The sequence below is a fragment of the Oncorhynchus tshawytscha genome, linkage group LG20 (genome assembly GCF_018296145.1).
Source record: "Oncorhynchus tshawytscha isolate Ot180627B linkage group LG20, Otsh_v2.0, whole genome shotgun sequence".
Taxonomy (NCBI): domain Eukaryota; kingdom Metazoa; phylum Chordata; class Actinopteri; order Salmoniformes; family Salmonidae; genus Oncorhynchus; species Oncorhynchus tshawytscha.
In genome coordinates, this window is record NC_056448.1 from 39,330,524 (window position 1) to 39,357,267 (window position 26,744).

Sequence of the window (26,744 nt, forward strand, 5' to 3'; positions counted from 1 at the left end):
CACTCAATATAAGTCATGTTAACTGCACTGGGCCTTTGCCACCTAGAAATATTAGATCAAAACAGCTGCATTGGACCTTTAATCACATTTCTAATCAATGAACATTCTAAATGACAAACTTACTGAAAAGCTTTATATAGGTGAAAAATGAACATGAATGGTGCCCTACCACTTGCTGACATTGTGGATTAGGGACCAGATCACAAATTAAAATCTTGATGCTTTTTCTCAAAAAGTATAGCCCTGGTTACACCTTGCATTAACCTGTGGTTTTGCTTTCTAATTCTTAAATCATTAGCCTACTACACAATCACTCAGGGTGGTTTAAAAAGTATCGCCAGTTTCTAGGCTGTCAGCTTTGTCTTGAGATCTGGCAGCGGAACTGTTAGCTGTTGCGTTGCTAATCGCTCTGTGGCTTGGTCAGAGAAACAAGAGCTGTTTAATGAGAGGGATAACACACACATGCAGCTAGTGACAGAGAGAGGCTTACCAAGATACAGGAAGCTCAATGGCCAGCTTATGCACCATCTTGACAGGCTAGGAAAAGCTACCAGTAATTATCTGTATTAGAGTAGGACAAAGCAATTTGACTAAGTGTGGGGAGGGTTACAACTGTTGGACAATGTGTTTACACTCCAGCACAGTTCAGGCAGGCTGCACAAGTGGAGCTATCGTGCTTGATAAACTGGTAAATATTCCCATTTTCCTAGAGAAATTGGCACAATTTCTTGCCTGTAAATGGTTGTTCACAAGTAGCCTATATGAAAGCAAATAAGATTAAGAATGTGTGTGTGTGTAATTGATTGCTTGAATGGTGTGTGTATTGTACCTAGTAATAGTTTGGAATGTGCTGTTGGTATGTTGTCAAAGTAAATTGATCTATTAAGCAATTAAGTATATATTAAGTATCAAGCATCAATTAAGTAGCTTAGTTTTTTTGATTGCTTAAGCACGATTTTCAAAACACTACACACAATTAGCACAACCACACACCCAATTAGCAAAACACTACAGATCCTTTGCAAAATTAAACACTCTTGTAAAAACTATACACTTCTTTTTAAAAACCACACTTTGTTACCATATGAAACACACACGTTTCACATTACTATACTCTGTTTGCACGAGTTACACTCTGCTGTGATAAACCTAACACACCTTTAGCACTTCTACTTCCCTATGATTAGAGTAGGCTACTATCAACAAAGTACAAATATAATGTACATTCACCAAACACTACACAAGACCAATGTTGCAGACTGAAGAAACTCATTTATTTCTCAACACGCCCAAAATGTTAACATGGAGATTCATAATACTGTAACCAAATGTCACTTTACGTATTGTAAGATCAAAATAAAAAAATAACTAGACATTGTCTCTTCGCCTAGCTGGATCTGGCCAGAGAATTTCATCAACATCGCAGGTAATGTCGTCATTAGCAAGACACCTTGGAAAGAAACGTCTTGAATGACGAATCCATCCTTGCATTGCTGCTACCTCCACCTGGTCACAGGCCTCCTCCATGGCTTGGATGAGGGGTACCTCAGCCTGGAGACGGAGATCATATACCTTCCACCGCCATGCCGAGAAAAACTATTCTATAGGGTTGAGGAATGGAGAGTATGGTGGAAGATATAGGACGGTGAAATGTGGATGTTGCTGAAGCCAGTTCTGAACCAGAGCAGAGCGGTGGAAAGACACATTGTCCCAGACAACAATGTATTGCATATGATCGATTTGATTTGCTGCTGTTATGTTGTGCAATTGGTCCAAGAATGTAAGTATGAGTGCTGTGTTGTAAGGGCCCATATGGGCATGGCGGTGGAGGACCCCATTCTGTGTAATGGCTGCACAGAGTGTTATATTACCCCCACGTTGCCCTGGGACATTGACTATAGCCCTGTGGCCAATGATGTTTCTTCCCCTCCTTCGTGTTCTCGTCAGGTTGAACCCAGCCTCATCTACGTAAATGAACTCATGCTGGATCTCCTCTCCATCCATTCGTAAAACTCTCTGAAAAACAGTGTCAGGCAAAATTGTGTAGTTCAGTGTAGATCTAGTATACATATTACAGTACAGTAAAAGATTGAGACAGTATGCAAGATCACAGTGCTAAAGTGAATACATACCTCTGCATAATCATGCCGCAGTCGTTTCACCCTTTTGGAATTGCGCTCGAAAGGCACTCGAAAAATTTGCTTCATTTGAATATGTTGTTTCTTTAGGATGCCTGCCAGTGTTGCTGTTGAGACCTGATGGGTGTCGTTGAAAAGGGCGTGGTTATTGACCATGTTAGCTTGGAGCTGCTTGAGTGTTATAGCATTGTTGGCCAAAACCATGTTTACTATCTCCCTCTCTTGCTGTTCTGTGAACATAGGAGGCCTTCCCCCTTGTTGTTCCTGACCCTCAATCCTATGTAGAAAAAAAACAGTATACAATAGTACAGTAATTTCACAGGAAAAGGTAACAGAAGTGCTGATAGTGCATAGAATACAGTACTGTAAGCAGTTACTGAAACCGTGCAGATGTTTTTGATATGATGATATTTTTACAATACCTATTTTCCAGTCTAAATGTTCTCATCACACTTGCCACTGTATATCGGCTTAGATTTGGCTGTACTCGCAGTCCAGCCTCCTTCAGCGTCAGGCCGTGGTTGACAACGTGGTCAACCAGTGTTGCGCGGATCTCATTTGTCAGATTCGGTCCTCTTTGAGCACCTTCTTGTCTTCGTCCTCCTCGTCCTCTTTCTCTGACTCTTTCCATTGTGCTTGAAGGCCGATGAACTCACCTGCTTTTTATAGTGCTAATACACCTGATTGGTGTGTCTACAATTAAGCAAACGAGTGTTTGCACACCTGATGACTGTGTTGAACCAATAGGTTGGAGGGTGTGGTAATCTGACAGTCAGTGCTTTGGTATTGTAAGGATGTGACTTCATGATAGATGTTTGTGTGTAATGTATGTTGTGTGTTTAGTGTTTTGCAAATCACTGTGTGTAGAGTTTTGCAACAAGTGTGAGGTTGACAATGTGCTTATAGTTGTGCAAATATGGGCTGATGTTTTGCTTCTTGAGTGTAAGGTTTTGCTAATAGTGTACTACTTTTAATTTTAGTGTGTAAGCAATCCAAAAAAACTGTAAGTATACATTTAGCATAAACTGGGTGGATCGGGCCCTGAATGCTGATACCTGTGGTATATGGTCTGATATACCATGGCTATTTCAAAACATTTTCTACTGCACTAATCACATTGGTAACCAGTTTATAATAGCAATAAGGCACCTCTATGGTTTGTGGTATATGGCCAATATACCACGACTATAGGCTGTATCCAGGCACTCTGCGTTACAGCCGTGGTATATTGGCCATATACCACACCCCCTCGGGCCTTATTGCTTAAATAATCCACAATGTGTTGGAATTGTAAATGTACAGTATTCAACAAGATGGCTTCAACATGTGTCTTGTTAACTGAGCACTAGATGGTGGTAGAGATGTACAGCTGATGAAAATCCACTTCTGCTGTTCAATGACAAATGAACTGAGGACGGCATTCAATCAGTTCTAGATAGTGGATTTCCAAATAGCGATTGCATTTGACTTGCACAGCACCATCTCCTGAAAGGAGGGAGTTAGACACTTGGTACAGAAATGTTCAGTCCGGCTGCGTGTACTGGGTTATTTATCAGACAGGTTTTCAAACTGAACAGGTCTCACCCTGGGACTTCTAGTTTCTAAATCCCAGGTCAACTCCCTCTCTTCCAGGAGATATGCTGCTTCATATATCAAGCCCTTCTGCAAGTGCTACCTTGTTTAAAACCAATCAATAATGGATTGAATCTCAGTCAGACCAACTAGCAAATCAATTTGATGCTAGTTATAGATGGAGAAATAACCTGAACAAACTTAAAATTCCAAGAGATGTGAAAAAAAAACACCCAGGTACTTTAATAACGATTGATTCATTTAATTTATTTATTGCAATAGATGTACAAAGTATTGGTAACCTTAAATGTTAAAATGTTAGAAAAAAAACATGTGACAGTTAACAGTACAGTATATCAAACATTACTGTTTCAACCAACTAGGTAGATCACATCTACCCAGATGGAAGAGCAGGAGAAAACATCTTTAAACTGCTTTGTCAACACAACTTTTCGTTCAAAAGGCATATAAAAGATAGAAATGTCCAGACTGAAAAAGAGAAACTGATTTTTTGTTGTTGATCAAAACGCAAAAATTAACATGCAAATTAATTTAAAACAGAAAGGAAAAAAACTTGGAGAATTCTAAACTAAAATAAATATATATCTTTCTCCATATTAACTTGCCATTAATATTCTACTCCCTTAATTTACCTAGTTAGACTACTTTTATTTACATGTTAGTTTTTCTTCGAGTTACAGTGTGAACTAAGGGTTCTGAGTCATGAGAATTTTTGACCAATGCTTTTCTTCATCCATTGTCATGGCTCACAACAACTCAAGAAAGATGGAGGGGGTGAGGAAGAAGAGGGGGGGGGCTTTGGCTACAAATACAAAGAGGATGAAGAAGTCTCAACATGGTGTGGATACCAGTTGCAGGTGACATGTTTTGGTCTCTTGGATAGAGCACAGTAGTGTCAAGTTTCTGCTAAATAATGACATTGAGAGGATGTTACAGTATTACACTCCTCACACATCAATAAAAATAAAAAGAAAAAGAACGCACCTTATTTGGTTGTGACATATCGATAACAAGTTTTTTTTGTATTTTTACGTGACATCAACGACAAAGAGCCCCGCCCGGTTGGATTGATACATCTTTTCTTATTCATATATTTAAATATAAAATGTAGAGTAACCCGTGTTTTTGTTTGTAACATTGTCACTTTGTAACAATAACTGAGGGTTGAGTGCTTTACACACCAGTACACAGAACAGATCTTGGTTAGTAAGATTGTACCATCTGGCTTCTAAAAAGATGTACTATCCCCCACCCATTAGAAAGAAGAAAAGAAAAAAGAAGATAATGACATGCTTTGCACATTTGAGAGATATTTTTATACACTAGTGTGTGTGTGTGTGTGTATATATATATACACACACACACACACACACACGAGAGAGAGATTATATATATATATTCATTCATAATCACATGGCGTAGTCATGGTCTAGATAAAGAACACAGCATGGGGAGATGCAGTCATGTGGGTGGTAATAGTACAATGAACCTGAACTGCAAAGCACACTGCATGTGGATTTCCATGTGGGACTGAAATCTAAAAAACCTGTAGCTTGTAGCAAAAACTCAACATGGCAGTAGTTGAAAATAAAAGCAACAGAAAGAGACCATCCCTTCATCAACTCCCACTTTAGTGTTAATCAGATTTACATTCAACTGACCCAAGCCTCCTGCCCCCCCCCAAAAAACTTTAATTGCATAAAATGATGAGAACTAGGTAAGAGCGGGGCAATGACGTGGTTGGCCTTGACTACAATTTTTACTCTCCCGGAACAATGGCAAAGTGGGCCGACAATAGGTTTAAGGACCAGCCTAAATAGTCCAAAAATGAACTGAGGGACAGTGGAACCTTTCAAATAAACCAGGTATGGGCTTTTATAACAAGTATTGATTACAGCGCATCTGCATAGAAGCATGTATCAGTTCCCTCTTGAAACATGCTAATCCATAGCTTTTACCTACAATTTCCCCTCTTTTGAACACGGAACTAACTCAAACTCTGAACAAAGACACTCAGCAAAGTTAAGGCAAAGTCTTAATTTGGTTGTAAGGGCTAGACCGGTTCCTTTGTAGTCACTCCAATGTGGGGGACCTGAGGGGCAGAGTCCTAACTTGAGATATGAATTACCAACTCAAGACTTTGAAGTCTCCTTTAGACATCAATACACAAATTCAGCAAAAAAGTTTGAGTAAAATTGGAGCGTCTCAAATTAGGATTCAGCCCATAGATTCCACTATGAGGACAGACGTCAATGAGGGGAACCTACTGAAATCCAACGGGGACGTGGACTAAGAACTCAGCCGAGGGTTTTGCTGCTTTTAGTTGAAACACTTGTTCGCGTTAGCAGCTTTTGAGAGACAACTGGCATGATTGAGGCTAATCCGAAGCTAAACCCACTTCTAGTCATTTCTGACAGCATGGTAGTAAGACCCCTGGGACCTTCCAAGTGTAGACCTGCAGATATCTTTCTGTTAAGAGACCATTCTTGGGCACCAACCAAATCAACTTTCAGAGTTGAAGTTGATTGCGTCTACTATAAAGTAGGTAGAGGGTACTGCACTAAGAACACTGTTTAATTTCCACAGCTTAAAGGAAGACAAATACAAATGTGGAGTAAAATTAAATCAGAGGTCAGAATACAATAGGAAACCGTTTAGGGAGGAGAAATAAACACTAGAAAGCTTTTTGTTCCATCAAGTGGAGACTCTTTGCTAACCTCCTACAATCCACTCGCATAAAAACATTCCTCAAAAAAAAACAAAAAAACATTTAAAACTCAATAACAAAATAACTTATCCATCTATATTCTTCATACCATTCAATCTGGGTAGAGCGATTCATAATTTAATTCCTTTGATTCCAACTGGAAGGCACATCCATAAGGCTATAAAAGGAGTAGCAAAGCATTCGGTATGGTTCTCTCCAACACAAGAAAAGGAAAAATTAGAGGGTGATTATTGCTGCTTTGAAAAAAGCAAAAATGATCTAACTTAAAAACGGGACATCGAGAAGAATCTGAATAATAACAATAATGATAATAACGTTGTGTGAATCACATGAACAGATGCTTTCAAGCCAGAGGAAATCAACTTTGAGTAAATTAAAATTGTTCACTTCTTTCGTGTGCTGTGTACAATTTGAAAAGAGTAGTGCGGACCCCCTCCCCCCCTTTCACATAAGAGGCTGGACCTCCAGAGCAACACCATATCCTTTATTATCATCATTATTATCAATGGCATGGCTACGGTTTCTACCTTCATTGGAGTGTGTGTGTGTCTCTTAGGGCACTGGGATAGGAGGTGTGGGCGGTCCCAGAGGCGGCGTGTGTGTGATTTTTAAGAGTAGAAGGTGAGGACGCTCTGGTGGTTGCCTCGTACCAGGAGGAGGGGAGGCAGGTCCTTGGACAGAGTCTCCAACCAGGACATGTAGAGAGCACTGGATACGGCTCCCTTTCTGGCCAGGGGCATGCTCCTGGAAGAGAGATATTAAGAAGTCATACAGTGTCCTTGGCAAAAGGCAAAAGAAAAAGTATAACCTATTGAGAAAAATACCCGGGGGGATTTGGGATTGGGTGTATGTCCACGAAAGCATAGTTCAAATTCACCCTAGGACTGATGGACCATCACACTACTGTTATCTCACCGATACGGTCCCACTTCCTGGGCAGGTACATAGAGACATCTTCACATAGGCTGACTGGCAATCATGTGACCAGCTGCACCATCCAATCCCACTTGGATTTTATTGCATTAGTCTGGGTTTCCCTTCAGATCGCACTATCCATTTCAGACCCTCTCAACCTCGTGCCCCATCCGTGTATCAGCACAAACTCAATCCCACATGCCTACTTCAATAAAGTGCATTATGACCAACAGACAGCATTGACACATCCTATTCCAAACATCCTTTAATGAGACACAAAATGGAGTTCCACTGACACTGAGGACAATGGGCTCCTTCATTATAGTGGTATCAGTACAGTATCAGTGGTGTTGTGAATAGGATAGCAGGGACTGAAGCAAAGCCTCGCCAGTTGTGGAGAGAGAATGCAAAGGCAATTAACCCACAGCCCTACTGAAAGAGTGTGTGGGCTGTCGTCTGTGCGCGCGCAGACTGTCGTCTGTGTGTGTGTGTGGACTATGGTCTGTGTGTGTGGACTATGGTCTGTGTGTGTGTGTGGACTATGGTCTGTGTGTGTGTGTGTGTGTGTGTGTGTGGACTATGGTCTGTGTGTGTGTGTGTGGACTATGGTCTGTGTATCTCTGTGTGTGTGGACTATGGTCTGTGTGTGTGGTATGTGTGTGTGTGTGGGACTATGGTCTGTGTGTGTGTGGACTATAGTCTGTGTGTGTGTGTGTGTGTGTGTGGACTATAGTCTGTGTGTGTGGACTATAGTCTGTGTGTGTGTGGACTATAGTCTGCGTGTGTGTGGACTATGGTCTGTGTATCTGCGTGTGTGTGGACTATGGTCTGTGTATCTGCGTGTGTGTGGACTATGGTCTGTGTATCTGTGTGGACTATGGTCTGTGTGGACTATGGTCTGTGTGGACTATGGTCTGTGTATCTGTGTGGACTATGGTCTGTGTATCTGTGTGGACTATGGTCTGTGTGGACTATGATCTGTGTGGACTATGGTCTGTGTATCTGTGTGGACTATGGTCTGTGTGGACTATGATCTGGGTGGACTATGGTCTGTGTGGACTATGGTCTGTGTATCTGTGTGGACTACGGTCTGTGTATCTGTGTGGACTATGGTCTGTGTGGACTATGGTCTGTGTATCTGTGCGGACTATGGTCTGTGTATCTGTGTGGACTATGGTCTGTGTATCTGTGTGGACTATGGTCTGTGTGGACTATGATCTGTGTGGACTATGGTCTGTGTATCTGTGTGGACTATGGTCTGTGTGGACTATGATCTGGGTGGACTATGGTCTGTGTGGACTATGGTCTGTGTATCTGTGTGGACTACGGTCTGTGTATCTGTGTGGACTATGGTCTGTGTGGACTATGGTCTGTGTATCTGTGCGGACTATGGTCTGTGTATCTGTGCGGACTATGGTCTGTGTATCTGTGCGGACTATGGTCTGTGTATCTGTGCGGACTATGGTCTGTGTGGACTATGGTCTGTGTATCTGTGCGGACTATGGTCTGTGTATCTGTGCGGACTATGGTCTGTGTATCTGTGCGGACTATGGTCTGTGTATCTGTGCGGACTATGGTCTGTGTATCTGTGTGGACTATGGTCTGTGTATCTGTGTGGACTATGGTCTGTGTGGACTATGGTCTGTGTGGACTATGGTCTGTGTATCTGTGTGGACTATGGTCTGTGTATCTGTGTGGACTATGGTCTGTGTATCTGTGTGGACTATGGTCTGTGTGGACTATGGTCTGTGTATCTGTGTGGACTATGGTCTGTGTGGACTATGGTCTGTGTCCATAGGACAGGGAAGGATTAGTGAGGAAGCAGTGGGAGAATGAAATGAGGATGAGAGGAAAATGGAGGGTAAATATAGCAGAGAGAGAAGAGGATGAAGAGTGGATTGAGAAAGAAAGGTGTGTGAGCAACAGAGAGCAAAGGTGAAAGTTAAGTGGCAGAGAAGTGGGAATAATGGAGGTAAGGAGAGGCCAGATGAGAGAAGGTGAGACCTGGGGGTGGGTGACAGAAGGAGAATGATTATGGGAGGGCTGCTGGCGTCTCAGTTTACAGGACAGCCAGCTGATCCACTTAGCGCCCATTATTGACAGACACGAGGCCTCCTCCACATCTTCACACTGCCGGTGGTTGCCAGAGGTCAAAGCCATAATGCCCGCACATAGGCAAGTTGCAACACACATTAATAAATGCGCTTACATGACAATGAGGTTGGCTGTGCTCGAGTGCTCCTTCAGCAGTTCGTTCAGTCTGATCTGACGATTAGTCTGAGAACAATCAAAACAAAAATACAGGTTAAGTTGTATACACAGGCATTGGGTTACGAGATTACCATCTAAGACTGCAGCCACACTTGGCTGTAAAATAGGCAGATACCAGAGCACATTCCTTCCCATATAGCTCGTAAAATACATTGGGCACAATACAAAACTCATCATCGGCTTGGTTCCATTTCGTCTCCTAGCATCCTACAGTTAGCCCCTACCACTCCATGTTCACAGATCTGAAAGGGCTGGATAGGAATAAGTGATATGGTGATGGCTAGTGGTTAGACTCACCTTGGCCCTGTAGAGCTCCAGCTCGTTGTCTGTGATCCTCCAGGGCTCGCTGGCCTTCAGTGCCTCTGCTGTATCCTGCTCCATGTCGTCCTCCTTCAGCCGGTACGGCTCAATCATCTCCTCAAAGGCAGTCACACTTAAACACCACAGGGGATCAAAGGTTGTTAAACCACAACACACACAGTCAAAAGTTTAGACACAGCTACTCATTCAAGAATTTCTCTTTATTTGTACTAGTTTCTCCATTGTAGAATAATATTGAAGACATCAAAACTATGAAATAATACATGGAATCAAAAAAGTGTTAAATCAATTTTATATTTGAGATTCTTTAAAGTAGCCACCCCTTGCCTTGATGAAAGCTTTGCGCACTCTTGTCATTCTCTCAACCAGCTTCACCTGGAATGCTTTTCTAACAGTCTTGGAGGAGTTCCCACATATGCTGAGCACTTGTTGGCTGCTTTTCCTTCATTCTGCAGTCCAAATCATCCCAAACCATCTCAATTGGGTTGAGGTCAGGTGATTGTGGAGGCCATCATTTTCATTCTTGGTCAAATAGCCCTTACACAGCCTGGAGGTGCGTTGGGTCATTGTCCTGTTGAAAAATACATGATAGTCCCACTAAGGGCAAACCAGATGGGATGGCGTATCACTGCAGAATGCTGTGGTAGACATGCTGGTTAAGTGTACCTTGAATTCTGAATAAATCACAGCAAAAGCACCCCCACACCATCAGACCTCCTCCTCTATGCTTCATAGTTGGAACTACACATGCGAATATCATCCGTTCATCTACTCTGCGTCTCACAAAGACACAGCGGTTGGAACCCAAAATCTCAAATTTGGACTCATCAGAACAAAAGGATAGATTTCCACCGATCCAAGCAAGTCTTCTTATTGGTGTGTTTTTTGCCAGCAACTCAACCATGAAGGCCTGATTCACACACTCTCCTCTGAACAGATGTTGAGATGTGTCTGTTACTTGAACTCTGTGAAACATTTATTTGGGCTGTCATTTCTGAGGCTGAACAAATGAACAAATGTGTCAAATTAAAATAGATATTTAAAAAAAGAAACTGTCGCCAACCCCCACCCACCCGACAATCTGAGATCTGTCAAAAGGGAGATTCAATCATAAGAGAAAAACAACATACTTCTCTTTTTTGGGCTTGGTGTTGATGTCTCCCAGTACATTGATGTCGGAGAAGTCTATCCTGAACTTGCTGAGAAGTGTGGCCATCCTGAGGAGGAACAAATGCCTGATCAAACACTGAAAAGCCACTTACATCCAGAAGCTTTAGAGAGACTGCAAACACAAGCCACTGAGGGCACGAAGAAGCCATTTGGAAGTATCACAGCAAACAGGTGCAAGCTGTAGTTTATATTTTGTAGGGGGAAAAGCCGCTGTGGCTGTTGAGAGGCTCTCTCTTTATGACAGTCATTTCCCTAGGCTTTTTTCTTCAAAAGATATGGATAACGTCTCCTCAAAACATCTTCATCGTCTGCACACGGCGACTACAAACATGGAATGTCTGCGTGTGAACTGCAACTTTTCTTCTTTTTTTGTCAAAGGACTTTCACATCAAAGGATACTGGAATCCTCAATGACATGGAGAGTTTGGATTGAACAAATGAAGTTCAAGAAAGATGGCTAGCCAGTAGTGAAACTATGTTCAAATCAGCGAGGAAATGCCTGGTCCTGGTTTTATCAAATGCCTGGTCCTGGTTTTATCAAATGCCTGGTCCTGGTTTTATCAAATGCCTGGTCCTGGTTTTATCAAATGCCTGGTCCTGGTTTTATCAAATGCCTGGTCCTGGTTTTATCAAATGCCTGGTCCTGGTTTTATCAAATGCCTGGTCCTGGTTTTATCAAATGCCTGGTCCTGGTTTTCAAGTAATAAACACACTAAATAAATGAGTTGTGGCACATGCTAAGATAAAAGGCTTGGGTTGCCAACAAAAGGGAGGCAGCTGTGTGGGGACAATAACAGTGAGGGACAGGACATTTTGGACAATAATACTACTGCCATGTGGGTTTGTAATACGCAGAACACAGACAGAGAGACAAGGAGAAAGAGACAGAGACCCTAACCTGCTTATGTGAAGTGAATGCCACAGATGACGATAAAGAGTTTATATAAAAACACATGCAGATTTAATGTGATGATGCAACAACGTGTGTTTAATCCCATAGGGCTGTGCCCATGCCAGGCAGTGTTTTTGGAAGGCGATCCCTGGCACCATTAACACACTGATATAATTCAGCAGTTTTAGTTTCAGCAGACTTAAATCTAGGCCATAAAAGAAAAATGAATAATTAAATTTCTCCCATTATGTATGTAACATTGTGTGTTAAATATGATTTTTTTTAAACCTTTATTTAACTGGTTTTCCTCAGAATTTAACCTAAAGGTTCTTTGTGTGTTTTCTTGTCATTGTATTTCCGCATTAGCCTGTCAGCAATCTAGCCATGAAGTTAAATGCAGCATTCAGTTATTTCAAGTACTTTCAACACATTGGCATTGGCATAGGTAGAATAGATCTACAGCAACTAGGACTTTCAACACATTGGCATTGGCATAGGTAGAATAGATCTACAGCAACTAGGACTTTCAACACATTGGCATAGGTAGAATAGATCTACAGCAACTAGGACTTTCAACACATTGGCATAGGTAGAATAGATCTACAGCAACTAGGACTTTCAACACATTGGCATAGGTAGAATAGATCTACAGCAACTAGGACTTTCAACACATTGGCATAGGTAGAATAGATCTACAGCAACTAGGACTTTCAACTCACGCTCTGCGGTCGTGGTCAATCCTGTTGATCTTGCCTCCGATGAAGACGCGGATCTTGCAGTCATTCCACTTCTTCTTGTTGGTGAGCAGATAGGGGATGAGCAGGGTGAGGCCTGGCAGAGTCACGAGAAAGAGTCACTCACCATCTCTTTGTGGGGCCATGCTGTGGTTTGTTCTTGCTGATGTGCAGAGTTGGGATATCTCTAGAGTCTAAGGTCTAGGTTTCTAGTGTCCTCAAAGCTGCAATGCCAATTTCTGTCCCCATTTCTCAGCCACAGATTGTTGACAACATGTAAACTATATTTAGTCTCCAATGGTTATTGAAAACATATACATTTGTACAGAGAGCATTTGTTGTCTCTAAAATAGATTGTTACTGTTGTTGGTTAGTCGCAATGTTTTGCCATAATAGCATTGACATGAAATCAGTCAAAACAAGACCTGGTTTAAAGAACTAGATGGAACGAGCCACCTACGATTCCCTACATGGCAGCTTCTTGTCATTGTTGCTATCTGGCCATCCAGAATCATAAACACAACGTGCACATTGTTTGTGACGTTGTCAGCTAACCCATCTATAGTGTTTCCCTGCGTCCCAATGATCTACTCTTTCTCCTGAAGTGCGCATTCTTCCCAACACATCCAAAAGCATTGGGTTAGTGTGAGCATGGGCTAGAGCAGTGTTTCTCAATCCAGGTCCCGAGGACCCAAAGGGGGGCACATTTTAGTTATTGCCTTAGCATTAACACACCTCATTGAAATCACCAAACATGATGAGTTGATCATTTGAATCAGCTGTGTAGTGCTAGGGCAAAATGAACCAGGATTGAGAAACACTTGGTTAGACTGTCTCCACCATACGTCTATACAAATCATTATCTTTTAAAAGGGAGGACAGGGAGTGTTTGTCAACTTAAAACTGGGGTATCAAAGCTGCTCTGTAACAGAAACGCTAGGCAGTAAGTAATCATATAGCACCCCCTTGTGTTCTGGAGGACCAGTCTTAACTCACCGCCGTCGTCAAAGAGCCACCACACGTCCACGGTGCCTTTGCCTTGTTTCCTCTTGAACAGCTGACTGGCGTCCAGGAGCCTCTGGTCGGCCACGTTCAACGTCTGGGGGCTTTTCTCTGTGGGGCCCAAAAACTGCTATGTCAGACACTAAGATCAAGACAGGACAGGAAGCTGCTCACTTAGGGAGATGACTTCAGTAAGAATTCCTCTCTGTGTGTGACTCAGACTGGGCCCGCTATTATAAAGTCTCTAGGATCAGTTGTCTTTCAGATCATAATGAACCAGATTATACAGACAAGAGGGAGTTTATATATATATTTTTTGCCCTGGTCCCAGATATGTTGTTTGTGTGATCTTGCCAACTCCTAAGGTCATTAGCAAGACCTGGGATCAGGATATGTGTGATAGAAATCAAAGGAAGTGGGATCTTATGTGTATTTTATCTAACAGTCACAGTATAATGGAAACCTTCTCTGAAGTGGGCTCAGTGGAATGTAAACGGTGTGCAGTCAGTGAGTGTCTATTGTAACATTCCTTCCTCTGCTCTCTGTCTCGGTCTGTGTCTGTCTGTCTGTCACTTGGATAAGTAGACCGTAGTTATAAAACAGCTGTACCTGAAAAGCACATGACAAATACACACAGAGAATAGAGAGAGGGGTAGAGAGAGAGAATAGAGAGAGGGGTAGAGAGAGAGAGAGAGAATAGAGAGAGGGGTAGAGAGAGAGAGAGAGAATAGAGAGAGGGGTAGAGAGAGAGAGAGAGAATAGAGCGAGGGGTAGAGAGAGAGAGAGAGAATAGAGCGAGGGGTAGAGAGAGAGAGAGAGAGAATAGAGCGAGGGTAGGAGAGAGAGAGAGAGAATAGAGCGAGGGGTAGAGAGAGAGAGAGAGAGAATAGAGCGAGGGGTAGAGAGAGAGAGAGAGAGAATAGAGCGAGGGGTAGAGAGAGAGAGAGAGAGAATAGAGCGAGGGGTAGAGAGAGAGAGAGAGAGAATAGAGCGAGGGGTAGAGAGAGAGAGAGAGAGAATAGAGCGAGGGGTAGAGAGAGAGAGAGAGAGAGAATAGAGCGAGGGGTAGAGAGAGAGAGAGAGAGAGAATAGAGCGAGGGGTAGAGAGAGAGAGAGAGAGAGAATAGAGCGAGGGGTAGAGAGAGAGAGAGAGAGAGAATAGAGCGAGGGGTAGAGAGAGAGAGAGAGAGAATAGAGCGAGGGGTAGAGAGAGAGAGAGAGAATAGAGCGAGGGTAGAGAGAGAATAGAGCGAGGGGTAGAGAGAGAATAGAGCGAGGGGTAGAGAGAGAGAGAGAGAATAGAGCGAGGGGTAGAGAGAGAGAGAGAGAATAGAGCGAGGGGTAGAGAGAGAGAGAATAGAGCGAGGGTAGAGAGAGAGAGAGAGAGAATAGAGCGAGGGGTAGAGAGAGAGAGAGAGAATAGAGCGAGGGGTAGAGAGAGAGAGAGAGAATAGAGCGAGGGTAGAGAGAGAGAGAGAGAATAGAGCGAGGGGTAGAGAGAGAATAGAGCGAGGGTAGAGAGAGAATAGAGCGAGGGGTAGAGAGAGAGAGAGAATAGAGCGAGGGGTAGAGAGAGAGAGAATAGAGCGAGGGGTAGAGAGAGAGAGAGAGAGAATAGAGCGAGGGGTAGAGAGAGAGAGAGAGAATAGAGCGAGGGGTAGAGAGAGAGAGAGAGAATAGAGCGAGGGGTAGAGAGAGAGAATAGAGCGAGGGGTAGAGAGAGAGAATAGAGAGAGAGGGGTAGAGAGAGAGAATAGAGAGAGAGAGGTAGAGAGAGAGAATAGAGAGAGAGAGGTAGAGAGAGAGAGAGAATAGAGAGAGAGAGGTAGAGAGAGAGAGAGAGAAGAGAGAGAGAGGTAGAGAGAGAGAGAGAATAGAGAGAGAGAGGTAGAGAGAGGTAGAGAGAGAGAATAGAGAGAGAGAGGTAGAGAGAGAGAATAGAGAGAGAGGTAGAGAGAGGGTTAGAGAGAATAGAGAGAGAGGTAGAGAGAGGGGTAGAGAGAGAGAATAGAGAGGGGTAGAGAGAGAGAATAGAGAGGGGTAGAGAGAGAGAATAGAGAGAGGGGTAGAGAGAGAATAGAGAGAGGGGTAGAGAGAGAATAGAGAGAGGGGTAGAGAGAGAGAAGAGAGAATAGAGAGAGGTGTAGAGAGAGAGGTGTAGAGAGAGAGAATAGAGAGAGAGAATAGAGAGAGGGGTAGAGCGAGAGAATAGAGAGAGTGAATAGAGGGGTAGAGAGAGAGAGAATAGAGAAGGGTAGAGAGAGAGAATAGAGAGAGGTGTAGAGAGAGAGAATAGAGAGAATAGAGAGAGGGGTAGAAAGAGAGAATAGGGAGAGGTGTAGAGAGAGAATAGAGAGAATAGAGAGAGGGGTAGAAAGAGAATAGGGAGAGGTGTAGAGAGAGAATAGAGAGAGGTGTAGAGAGAGGTAGAGAGAGAATAGAGAGGGAGAGGTAGAGAGAGAGAATAGAGAGAGAGAGGTAGAGAGAGGGGTAGAGAGAGAGAATAGAGAGAGGGGTAGAGAGAGAATAGAGAGAGGGGTAGAGAGAGAGAATAGAGAGAGGGGTAGAGAGAGAGAATAGAGAGAGGTGTAGAGAGAGAATAGAGAGAGAGAATAGAGAGAGGGGTAGAGCGAGAGAAGAGAGAGAGAGAGAATAGAGGGGTAGAGAGAAAGAATAGAGAGAGGGGTAGAGAGAGAGAATAGAGAGGGGTAGAGAGAGAGAATAGAGAGAGGGGTAGAAAGAGAGAATAGGGAGAGGTGTAGAGAGAGAATAGAGAGAGAATAGAGGGGTAGAGAGAGAGAATAGAGGGGTAGAGAGAGAGAATAGAGGTAGAGAGAGAGAATAGAGGTAGAGAGAGAGAATAGAGGTAGAGAGAGAGAATAGAGAGGTAGAGAGAATAGAGGGGTAGAAGGAGGTTGAAAGAGGTAGAAAAAGGGGGAGAGGAGGAGAGATAAGCAGACAAACCCCAACAGAAACAGACATGCCTGCCAGAAAGGAAGGGAGAGAGACAGTGACAAAGTACTGAAGACAGTGTCATCTCCGCAGAAAGAGAAGAAACAGGCACTAAAGACCGACAGGAAGTCCAGCAAAGAAAGGATTTAGAGAAAATACAACGTCAGAGCAGACACACACGACGGCACTTCAGGGACTGTGCTAGAGCTACAGGAAGCCGGAGTGAGTTAGGAGTGGAAAGACAGGAGAAAATAAACATACAGGTTATTCCCAGAGCAGCCGGCCCTAACCCAGAGCCAGGACAGCCGGCCCTAACCCAGAGCCAGGACAGCCGGCCCTAACCCAGAGCCAGGGCAGCCGGCCCTAACCCAGAGCCAGGACAGCCGGCCCTAACCCAGAGCCAGGGCAGCCGGCCCTAACCCAGAGCCAGGGCAGCCGGCCCTAACCCAGAGCCAGGGCAGCCGGCCCTAACCCAGAGCCAGGGCAGCCGGCCCTAACCCAGAGCCAGGACAGCCGGCCCTAACCCAGAGCCAGGGCAGCCGGCCCTAACCCAGAGCCAGGGCAGCCGGCCCTAACCCAGAGCCAGGGCCGGCCCTAACCCAGAGCCAGGGCAGCCGGCCCTAACCCAGAGCCAGGGCAGCCGGCCCTAACCCAGAGCCAGGGCAGCCGGCCCTAACCCAGAGCCAGGGCAGCCGGCCCTAATCCAGGGCAGCCGGCCCTAACCCAGAGCCAGGGCAGCCGGCCCTAACCCAGAGCAGCAGCTAGCCCAGAGCCAGGGCAGCCGGCCCTAACCCAGAGCAGCAGCTAGCCCAGAGCCAGGGCAGCCGGCCCTAACCCAGAGCAGCAGCTAGCCCAGAGCCAGGGCAGCCGGCCCTAACCCAGAGCAGCAGCTAGCCCAGAGCCAGGGCAGCCGGCCCTAACCCAGAGCAGCAGCTAGCCCAGAGCCAGGGCAGCCGGCCCTAACCCAGAGCCAGGGCAGCCGGCCCTAACCCAGAGCCAGGGCAGCCGGCCCTAACCCAGAGCCAGGGCAGCCGGCCCTAACCCAGAGCAGCAGCTAGCCCAGAGCCAGGGCAGCTGGCCAGGCAGGAAAGACTAACCCTAGATGACAGAGGAAGACGGCAACAAAGGGTGACAGAGTTTGCGCACGAGTGTGAGAGCAATAGAAACAGAAAAGAAAAGAAAACCAAACTCAACCAGGTTCCACGGTTCGAAAGCACATGACTGAGAGTAAGAGAAAGAGAATTACAATAAGGCAACATGACAGGAAGACAATGTGTGAGGGAAGGGAAAGAGGGATACAGTCAGTTGTACAACTGAAGTGTGTCTTCCACATTTAACCCAACCCCTCTGAATCAGAGTGTGGGTACGTGTGATGCAGGTACGTGCGAGTGAGCAGGTGTGAGTGGGTGCGTGGGTACGTGTGTGTGCGGTGAGCTCGAGTGAGTAGGTGTGTGCGGGTATGTGTGCGGGTGGTGGGTGTGTGTGTGGTGGGTGTGTGTGCGTGTGGGTGGTGGGAATATGTGTGTGTGTGTGTGGGTGGTGGGAATATGTGTGTGTGTGTGTGGTGGGAATATGTGTGTGTGTGGTGGGAATATGTGTGTGTGTGTGTGTGTGTGGTGGGTATGTGGTGGGTATGTGTGTGTGGGTGGTGTGTATGTGTGCGTGTGTGCGGGTATGTGTGCGGGTGGTGGGTGTGTGCGGGTGGTGGGTGTGTGTGTGGGTGGTGGGTGTGTGTATGTGTGTGTAGGTGATGGGTGTGTGTGCGTGTGGTAGGTGTGTGTGCGTGTGTGTGGGGTATGTGTGTGTGTGTGTGGGTGGTGGGAATATGTGTGTGTGTGTGTGGTGGGAATATGTGTGTGTGTGGTGGGAATATGTGTGTGTGTGTGTGTGTGTGTGGTGGGTATGTGGTGGGTATGTGTGTGTGGGTGGTGTGTATGTGTGCGTGTGTGTGGGTATGTGTGCGGGTGGTGGGTGTGTGCGGGTGGTGGGTATGTGTGCGGGTGGTGGGAATGTGTGTGTGTGTGGGTATGTGTGTGTGGGTGGTGAGTATGTGTCTGTGGTGGGTATGCGTGTGTGGGTGGTGGGTATGCGTGTGTGTGGGTGGTGGGTATGCGTGTGTGTGGGTGGTGGGTATGCGTGTGTGTGTGTGGTGGGTATGCGTGTGTGTGTGTGTGTGTGTGTGTGTGGTGGGAATATGTGTGTGTGTGTGTGGTGGGTATATGTGTGTGTGTGTGTGTGTGGTGGGTATATGTGTGTGTGTGTGTGTGTGTGGGTGGTGGGTATGTGTGTGTGTGGTGGGTATGCGTGTGTGGGTGGTGGGTATGCGTGTGCGGGTATGTGTGCGTGTGGTGGGTATGCGTGTGTGTGTGTGGGTGGTGGGTATGTGTGCGGGTGGCGGGTATGTGTGTGTGTGTGGTGGGTATGCGTGTGTGTGTGTGTGTGTGTGTGGTGGGAATATGTGTGTGTGTGTGTGGTGGGTATATGTGTGTGTGTGTGTGTGTGTGGTGGGTATATGTGTGTGTGTGTGTGTGTGGGTGGTGGGTATGTGTGTGTGTGGTGGGTATGCGTGTGTGTGGGTGGTTGGTATGCGTGTGTGCGGGTGTCGGGTATGTGTGCGGGTGGTGGGTGCGTGTGTGTGTGTGTGGGTATGCGTGTGTGTGTGTGGTGGGTATGTGTGTGTGGTGGGTGGTGGGTGTGTGGGTGTGTGTGTGTGGTGGGAATATGTATATGTGTGTGTGTGGTGGGAATATGTATATGTGTGTGTGTGTGTGTCTGGGTATATATGTGTGTGTGTGGTGTGTGTGGGTGGTGTATGTGTGGGTGGTGGGTATGTGTGCGTGTGTGCGGGTGGTGGGTATGTGTGTGCGGGTGGTGGGTATGTGTGTGCGGGTGGTGAGTATGTGTGTGGGTGGTATGCGTGTGTGGGTGGTATGCGTGTGTGGGTGGTATGCGTGTGTGGGTGGTATGTGTGTGGGTGTGCGGGTGGTGAGTATGTGTGTGTGTGGTATGCGTGTGTGGGTGGTATGCGTGTGTGGGTGGTATGCGTGTGTGGGTGGTATGCGTGTGTGGGTGGTATGTGTGTGGGTGTGCGGGTGGTGAGTATGTGTGTGGGTGGTATGCGTGTGTGGGTGGTATGCGTGTGTGGGTGGTATGCGTGTGTGGGTGGTATGCGTGTGTGGGTGGTATGTGTGTGTGTGTGTGGGTGTGAGAGCACGTGTGAAACAATAGAAAGAGAAAAGGAAAGGTAAAGAAACTCAATAAGGTGGACTGCCTGCCTTTTCTCAACAGCGGCTTCCTTGCGGCTTTGCGTTCATCATCGTCACCTGGATCATGGAGGGAGAGAGAACATGAAAAAAAGATAGAGAGAAATTAAGAACGGAAGGGTTAATGGTTTTGTTGCTGTCGCCATGATGGAAACCCGTCAACAGCCCCACTGGGTGTGTTGGGGGCGCTACATCAGTTAATCCCTGCGCCAAACAAAATGGAATGGACCCCAATGAAAAAGGTATCAGTGATAACACCAACTGTTGGAGTCTCTCAGGGAAGAAACTTCCAACCCCGGCAATGGTTAGAAATCCTAGAGTCAGACAACTCCACTACTGGCTTAGTAGTGGACGAGCACTTTTGAGAGTTTTAAGACATTGGTTTAGATGTTTGACTCCTTTGAAAGCTACTGGAATAGTCTAAAGACAGATTTGTGTAACCAGTGTTTCTAGCCAGGACCCACTCTTTAGTCTTTAAAGGAGGGCAAAATCATTTTCTGCGACTTCGACCATTTGAGAAACACTGCTTTACAACAACAGTTTAAATAACTTGGTCTAAATCACTTAATTCTGAAGAATTTAGGGAAGGTTCTCTGGTAGTGTCAAAATTGAGAAAGTAATGTACGCAAGTAATCTGAGAAAAATAATGAAGGTTCCGGCATTAGAATTGCTTACTGCTAAGACGATTATAGATGTGACATTAATCTTCAACTAGCTGTTTTCGTCACTTGGCACTGAAAGTTCACCATGTAGTACAAACATGTACCTTAGTTTAAGTAGTCAACCGGCATGCACACAAACACCCTCTCCATCAAACAAGTGCACACTAAAGTACTCACACACACACACACACACACACACACACACACACACACACACACACACACACACACACACACACACACACACACACACACACACACACACACACACACACACACACACACGTCAGGGTAACATTAGAAAACCCACACAAACACACAGCTTCAGATGCTCTTCATTATTTACTGTGGGACAGAATTGAGTGAATCGTGAGAAATGTCACTTCCTCTGTCACTGCACAGGATCAGGGACATGATATTCCCTATGGGAGGAAATAGAATTAAACTGAAGTTCCCAGCCTGTCCATGCTGCACTGTGGGAACAGTTTCCCTGTTTGTTTGGTCATAGTTTGAGGAAAACACACATTTTAGTGAAGCAATGTGTGTGTGTATTTGGGTTTGTGTGTGTGCATATGCGTCTAAGTGCATGAGATGTTTGTGTGCATGTGTGTGCGTACACATACGTGTGTGTAAACAAGGACAGACACACACACACACTGTAGTGAAGCCATCTGTGGGCTGTGGACTAACAAACTGGGCCCAGTGGGAAGGCTGGGGGTCACGGGGTCAGAGGCCACTTCCTCTCTGAGTCGGGCGACTTACAGGGCCGCCCACTCAGTGTATCCTAGTGACTGGCTGGCGAGATATAAGGGAGGCCTTTGAGAGATCTAGGGGGGATAGGGCGTGTGGCGATAAACTGCTTTCAGAATTCTTACATCCTGACCTCTTTCTCAAGCACGTTCACATTGTGATTTCACAAGAAACCTAGTTCACTTTGGCAGAGTATCAGACCATCGAAAAAACGCCAAAGTTTCCATACATGCTGACGTGAAGTTATGGACATTTAGGTTGAGTGAGAGGGGTGAACCAACCTTACTGCTCCTGAAGAGCTAGTGTTTTCTTCCTGTCTCAGGACCTCAATTAGCTGAAGCAGGCATGTGCACAAAACCACTGGTGTAGAATCTAAGTAAAAAGGCACTCGACACGCGTTCCTGTTTATGTGGGATACTTTAGAATGACGCCTGTAATGGGAAATATGATGAATTACTTTCCTGTATTTGAGCCTATAATTATCTGCTGAGACTAACTACCTTTGAGCTGCTTAACTGCCATTATCAAATGTCTGCCAGTGTTGAGCCGAGGACACACTGACAATGTATCTGTGACACTGTGATTCTGTAGCAGCTGATGATGTTGCCGAGGACACACTGACAATGTATCTGTGACACTGTGATTCTGTAGCAGCTGATGATGTTGCCGAGGACACACTGACAATGTATCTGTGACACTGTGATTCTGTAGCAGCTGATGTTGTGACTTCTGTCGGTGCTGTGTGATTAATATCAGAGAAGACTCGTTAGACATTTTCTCTGCTTCAACAGGGAGGCGTCTCCCCGTTGCAACTTGTAATAAACCGGATCGATTTTTGATTGACATTATCAACGACTGCGCTCCTTTTGGTTCACCTGGAAATTCCCATTACAACTCCTGACCTTTCTGGATGGCTGGGCTGTTCTGGACGCTGGTGGCTTTGGATGAGGGCTTGGATGAGTCTCCGTCAGAGTCCTTCATGTCGATGGACACCACCACATCCTTCATCCCCGACGTCTTCTCCTGCGACGACAGCAGGTCATCTGCAGAACAACAAAGCTAAACTATTAGCCAACTGAAACTGACCAGAACATCCTGCAAACATGGTGAACAAATTACCTGCGATGCTAAACTATTAGCATAATGCAAACAGAACATCCTGTTAACATTGAAAATAAATTACCTGCAAAGTAGCCTGGGCTGAGTGGAAAACAACTTGAGCAAGACTCCATTTTGTGTCCACTAAACACAGAAGTAGCCAGTAACTGTTAAAACGTTGGTCATTATCTTGATGATGGGGTTATTTGATGGGTGAAAGGCAAACAGTGTGTTAGAAAATGGCCGGCAAGCCATTTGGGCCAATTAAGGTGAATTTGGGTGGACTTTTGGCTGCGTAACAAGCCAAGTCAGATGACTGGACTGAGGAAGATTAATCCAACTAAAAAGTACACAGTTAGGAACTGCTCGGTAATATGATACAGCCGCTTCCCACAAACAAGCAAGGACTTGGGCCTAACTTTTTCCTTTAATGCATTTATCTACATGTATTGACTAAGGTTTATTGGTGAAGGAATGGTGCACGAGTAACACGCCGACTCTTCAACCAAGACATCTTCACAATATGTAGGAAAAAAATGGGTTTCAAATACAGGGGAAAGAAAAAGGTCAACCTTCAGGTGAAGATGAATAAGAAGGTTAACAGAGAGAGAGTGACCGCGTTGGACCCAGGTGATCTTCTAGAATCTGCAGTTGGACTGTGTTTGGAAAGCAAATCTAATAAAACATCCATTTGAGTTACTTGTTTAATTAAATCTCTCTCTCCAACTGGCGAGAGCCACATTGAGTTAAAGAATCACACCTCATTATTGGTTGCTCTCGATTCCCTGTGTAGTTGCAGAACATAGACATGACGCAGAAAAGCACTGGTGCGAAATTCATTTTCTCAATAATAACATAACATTTTATGAGGAAACCAATATGAGACAAGCTGATGAGATTAGTCGTTTGGCAAGGGAGTGTTTTAGTGTGTGTGTGTGTGTGTGGGTGGGTGGGTAAGAGTATCATGTCGTTTGGCAAGGGAGTGTTTTAGTGTGTGTGTGTGTTTGTGTGGGTGGGTAAGAGTATCATGTCGTTTGGTACAAAAGTGTTACTGTGTGTGTGAGTACACCTTGTTCTGAGATGTGGGACACATCCAGACCCTCCTTCAGTCTGAGGACCACGGCACCGTACTGATAGTCAAACGCATCACTGAAAGACAAACAGAAAAAAAACACGCGCTGTTGGCATTTCACAGGAAGCCGCTTGACACAGAACTGGGCCTGGCTCTGTGTATAACACACTACATTAAAACCTGTACTTTTCCACTTGGACAAAACACACTAACCAGGCTAACACAAACAAACAAGCTAAGGACTCAGGCCACAATGAATGGTTTCAAAGGACAAAGCGAAATGCCTCACTGGTAGAGGTGGGAACTTCATGATGATGTGAAAACTGGCAGCCAGACTTCACCCAATTAATAATACTTTGATGTCTATAGGTGAAGCTATAGCATATATTGAAAACTAAAGAGCACATTCCTATAAGTATTAGAGTAGCTTTTAATATACTGTGGCTGAACTATCTCTAGCTTTCCAATCTAATACAAAAATTCACACACTTTACACCAGGAACTGATTCAACCAAAATCCATTGGTTTTAATACCTACGTGACTCTGATTACGTTTATAAATGGAAGTCCAAGCTGTGTAATATATATACACAGTGCCTTGCGAAAGTATTCGGCCCCCTTGAACTTTGCGACCTTTTGCCACATTTCAGGCTTCAAACATAAATATATAAAACTGTATTTTTTTGTGAAGAATCAACAACAAGTGGGACACAATCATGAAGTGGAACGACATTTATTGGATATTTCAAACTTTTTTAACAAATCAAAAACTGAAAAATTGGGCGTGCAAAATTATTCAGCCCCCTTAAGTTAATACTTTGCAGCGCCACCTTTTGCTGCGATTACAGCTGTAAGTCGCTTGGGGTATGTCTCTATCAGTTTTGCACATCGAGAGACTGAAATTTTTTCCCATTCCTCCTTGCAAAACAGCTCGACCTCAGTGAGGTTGGATGGAGAGCATTTGTGAACAGCAGTTTTCAGTTCTTTCCACAGATTCTCGATTGGATTCAGGTCTGGACTTTGACTTGGCCATTCTAACACCTGGATATGTTTATTTTTGAACCATTCCGTTGTAGATTTTGCTTTATGTTTTGGATCATTGTCTTGTTGGAAGACAAATCTCCGTCCCAGGTCTTTTGCAGACTCCATCAGGTTTTCTTCCAGAATGGTCCTGTATTTGGCTCCATCCATCTTCCCATCAATTTTAACCATCTTCCCTGTTCCTGCTGAAGAAAAGCAGGCCCAAACCATGATGCCGCCACCACCATGTTTGACAGTGGGGATGGTGTGTTCAGGGTGATGAGCTGTGTTGCTTTTACGCCAAACATAACGTTTTGCATTGTTGCCAAAAAGTTCAATTTTGGTTTCATCTGACCAGAGCACCTTCTTCCACATGTTTGGTGTGTCTCCCAGGTGGCTTGTGGCAAACTTTAAACGACACTTTTTATGGATATCTTTAAGAAATGGCTTTCTTCTTGCCACTCTTCCATAAAGGCCAGATTTGTGCAATATACGACTGATTGTTGTCCTATGGACAGAGTCTCCCACCTCAGCTGTAGATCTCTGCAGTTCATCCAGAGTGATCATGGGCCTCTTGGCTGCATCTCTTATCAGTCTTCTCCTTGTATGAGCTGAAAGTTTAGAGGGACGGCCAGGTCTTGGTAGATTTGCAGTGGTCTGATACTCCTTCCATTTCAATATTATTGCTTGCACAGTGCTCCTTGGGATGTTTAAAGCTTGGGAAATCTTTTTGTATCCAAATCCGGCTTTAAACTTCTTCACAACAGTATCTCAGACCTGCCTGGTGTGTTCCTTGTTCTTCATGATGCTCTCTGCACTTTTAACGGACCTCTGAGACTATCACAGTGCAGGTGCATTTATACGTAGACTTGATTAAACACAGGTGGATTGTATTTATCATCATTAGTCATTTAGGTCAACATTGGATCATTCAGAGATCCTCACTGAACTTCTGGAGAGAGTTTGCTGCACTGAAAGTAAAAGGGGCTGAATAATTTTGCACGCCCAATTTTTCAGTTTTTGATTTGTTAAAAAAAATAGAAATATCCAATAAATGTCGTTCCACTTCATGATTGTGTCCCACTTGTTGTTGATTCTTCACAAAAAAATACAGTTTTATATCTTTATCTTTATGTTTGAAACCTGAAATGTGGCAAAAGGTCGCAAAGTTCAAGGGGGCCGAATACTTTCGCAAGGCACTGTATATATATTGTGTCAAAGCTTGTTATCTTCACAACCCATCACATGTTCATGTGTTTTTAAACAAATTACTTTTCTAATCAGGCATCTTTGTGGACAGCCTTTTGACAAGGTGGCTTGCGAGGCCCCCGCTGACTTACTGGATCATCTGGATGTAGGTCTCAACGTTCATCATGTCTCCGTCCTTCCAGTCGTTCTTGAAGCCAATCACCAGAGTGTTGGGCCTCAGACGACCTAACCCAGCCGCCTTGAGAAAACACAGGTCAGAACAACCTAAAGAAACCACTAAATAAATCACGGTCAGGAGTTTAACCCCCCCTCCCCCCCAAGTGACACAGCTATCAAAGGCAAGTGACACAGCTATCAAAGGCAAGTGACACAGCTATCAAAGGCAAGTGACACAGCTATCAAAGGCAAGTGACACAGCTATCAAAGGCAAGTGACACAGCTATCAAAGGCAAGTGACACAGCTATCAAAGGCACTATCAACGACGCTAGAGGCGTAGTTCCCAGGCTGTGTCACAACCGGCCGTGATCGGGAGTACCATTGGGCGGCACACAATTCACCCAGCGTCGCCCGGGGTTTGGGGGGGGGTAGGACGTCATTATAACTAATCATTTGTTCTTAACTGACTTGCCTAGTCAAATAAAGGTTAAATAAAATATACATTTCACACAGTGCTGCATCAACCAAAAACCAGGTCACGCAATCGCTTTCAAGCATAAAGAAAGTCTGGTTGGCAGGCAATCAAAGAGCACCATCGGCATCAGGGTCAATTCAATCTCGATCCATTGCTATCATTAATTCTAGTTTTCAGTGTCAATTGACAATTCCATGGAGTTGAACTGGAGTTCAGTCCAATGCTCACTACCGTGGGTTTCAATATATTTTCATGCACTTTGATTGAATGTACTTGAACTTTAAGATAAATAATGACAACTTTGTATAAGGTCAAAGGCTTG

At 44.8% G+C, this 26,744-nt stretch overlaps 1 protein-coding gene across 1 annotated transcript in view; it reads right to left on the minus strand.

The window, feature by feature from the left end:
- Positions 1-3,956: 3,956 nt before the first annotated feature.
- Positions 3,957-26,744, minus strand: part of slc12a2 (solute carrier family 12 member 2) — an 83,257-nt gene continuing 60,469 nt past the window's right edge. Inside the window, exons 18-27 of the mRNA XM_042302639.1 lie at positions 25,922-26,028; positions 23,559-23,638; positions 22,294-22,434; positions 19,992-20,039; positions 13,759-13,875; positions 12,748-12,859; positions 11,097-11,183; positions 9,943-10,078; positions 9,584-9,651; positions 3,957-7,203 (exon numbers count right to left, since the gene is read on the minus strand). Of these exons, the coding sequence (XP_042158573.1) occupies positions 7,068-7,203; positions 9,584-9,651; positions 9,943-10,078; positions 11,097-11,183; positions 12,748-12,859; positions 13,759-13,875; positions 19,992-20,039; positions 22,294-22,434; positions 23,559-23,638; positions 25,922-26,028 (1,032 nt within the window). The 3' untranslated portion in view covers positions 3,957-7,067. The remainder of the gene's footprint in view (positions 7,204-9,583; positions 9,652-9,942; positions 10,079-11,096; positions 11,184-12,747; positions 12,860-13,758; positions 13,876-19,991; positions 20,040-22,293; positions 22,435-23,558; positions 23,639-25,921; positions 26,029-26,744) is intronic.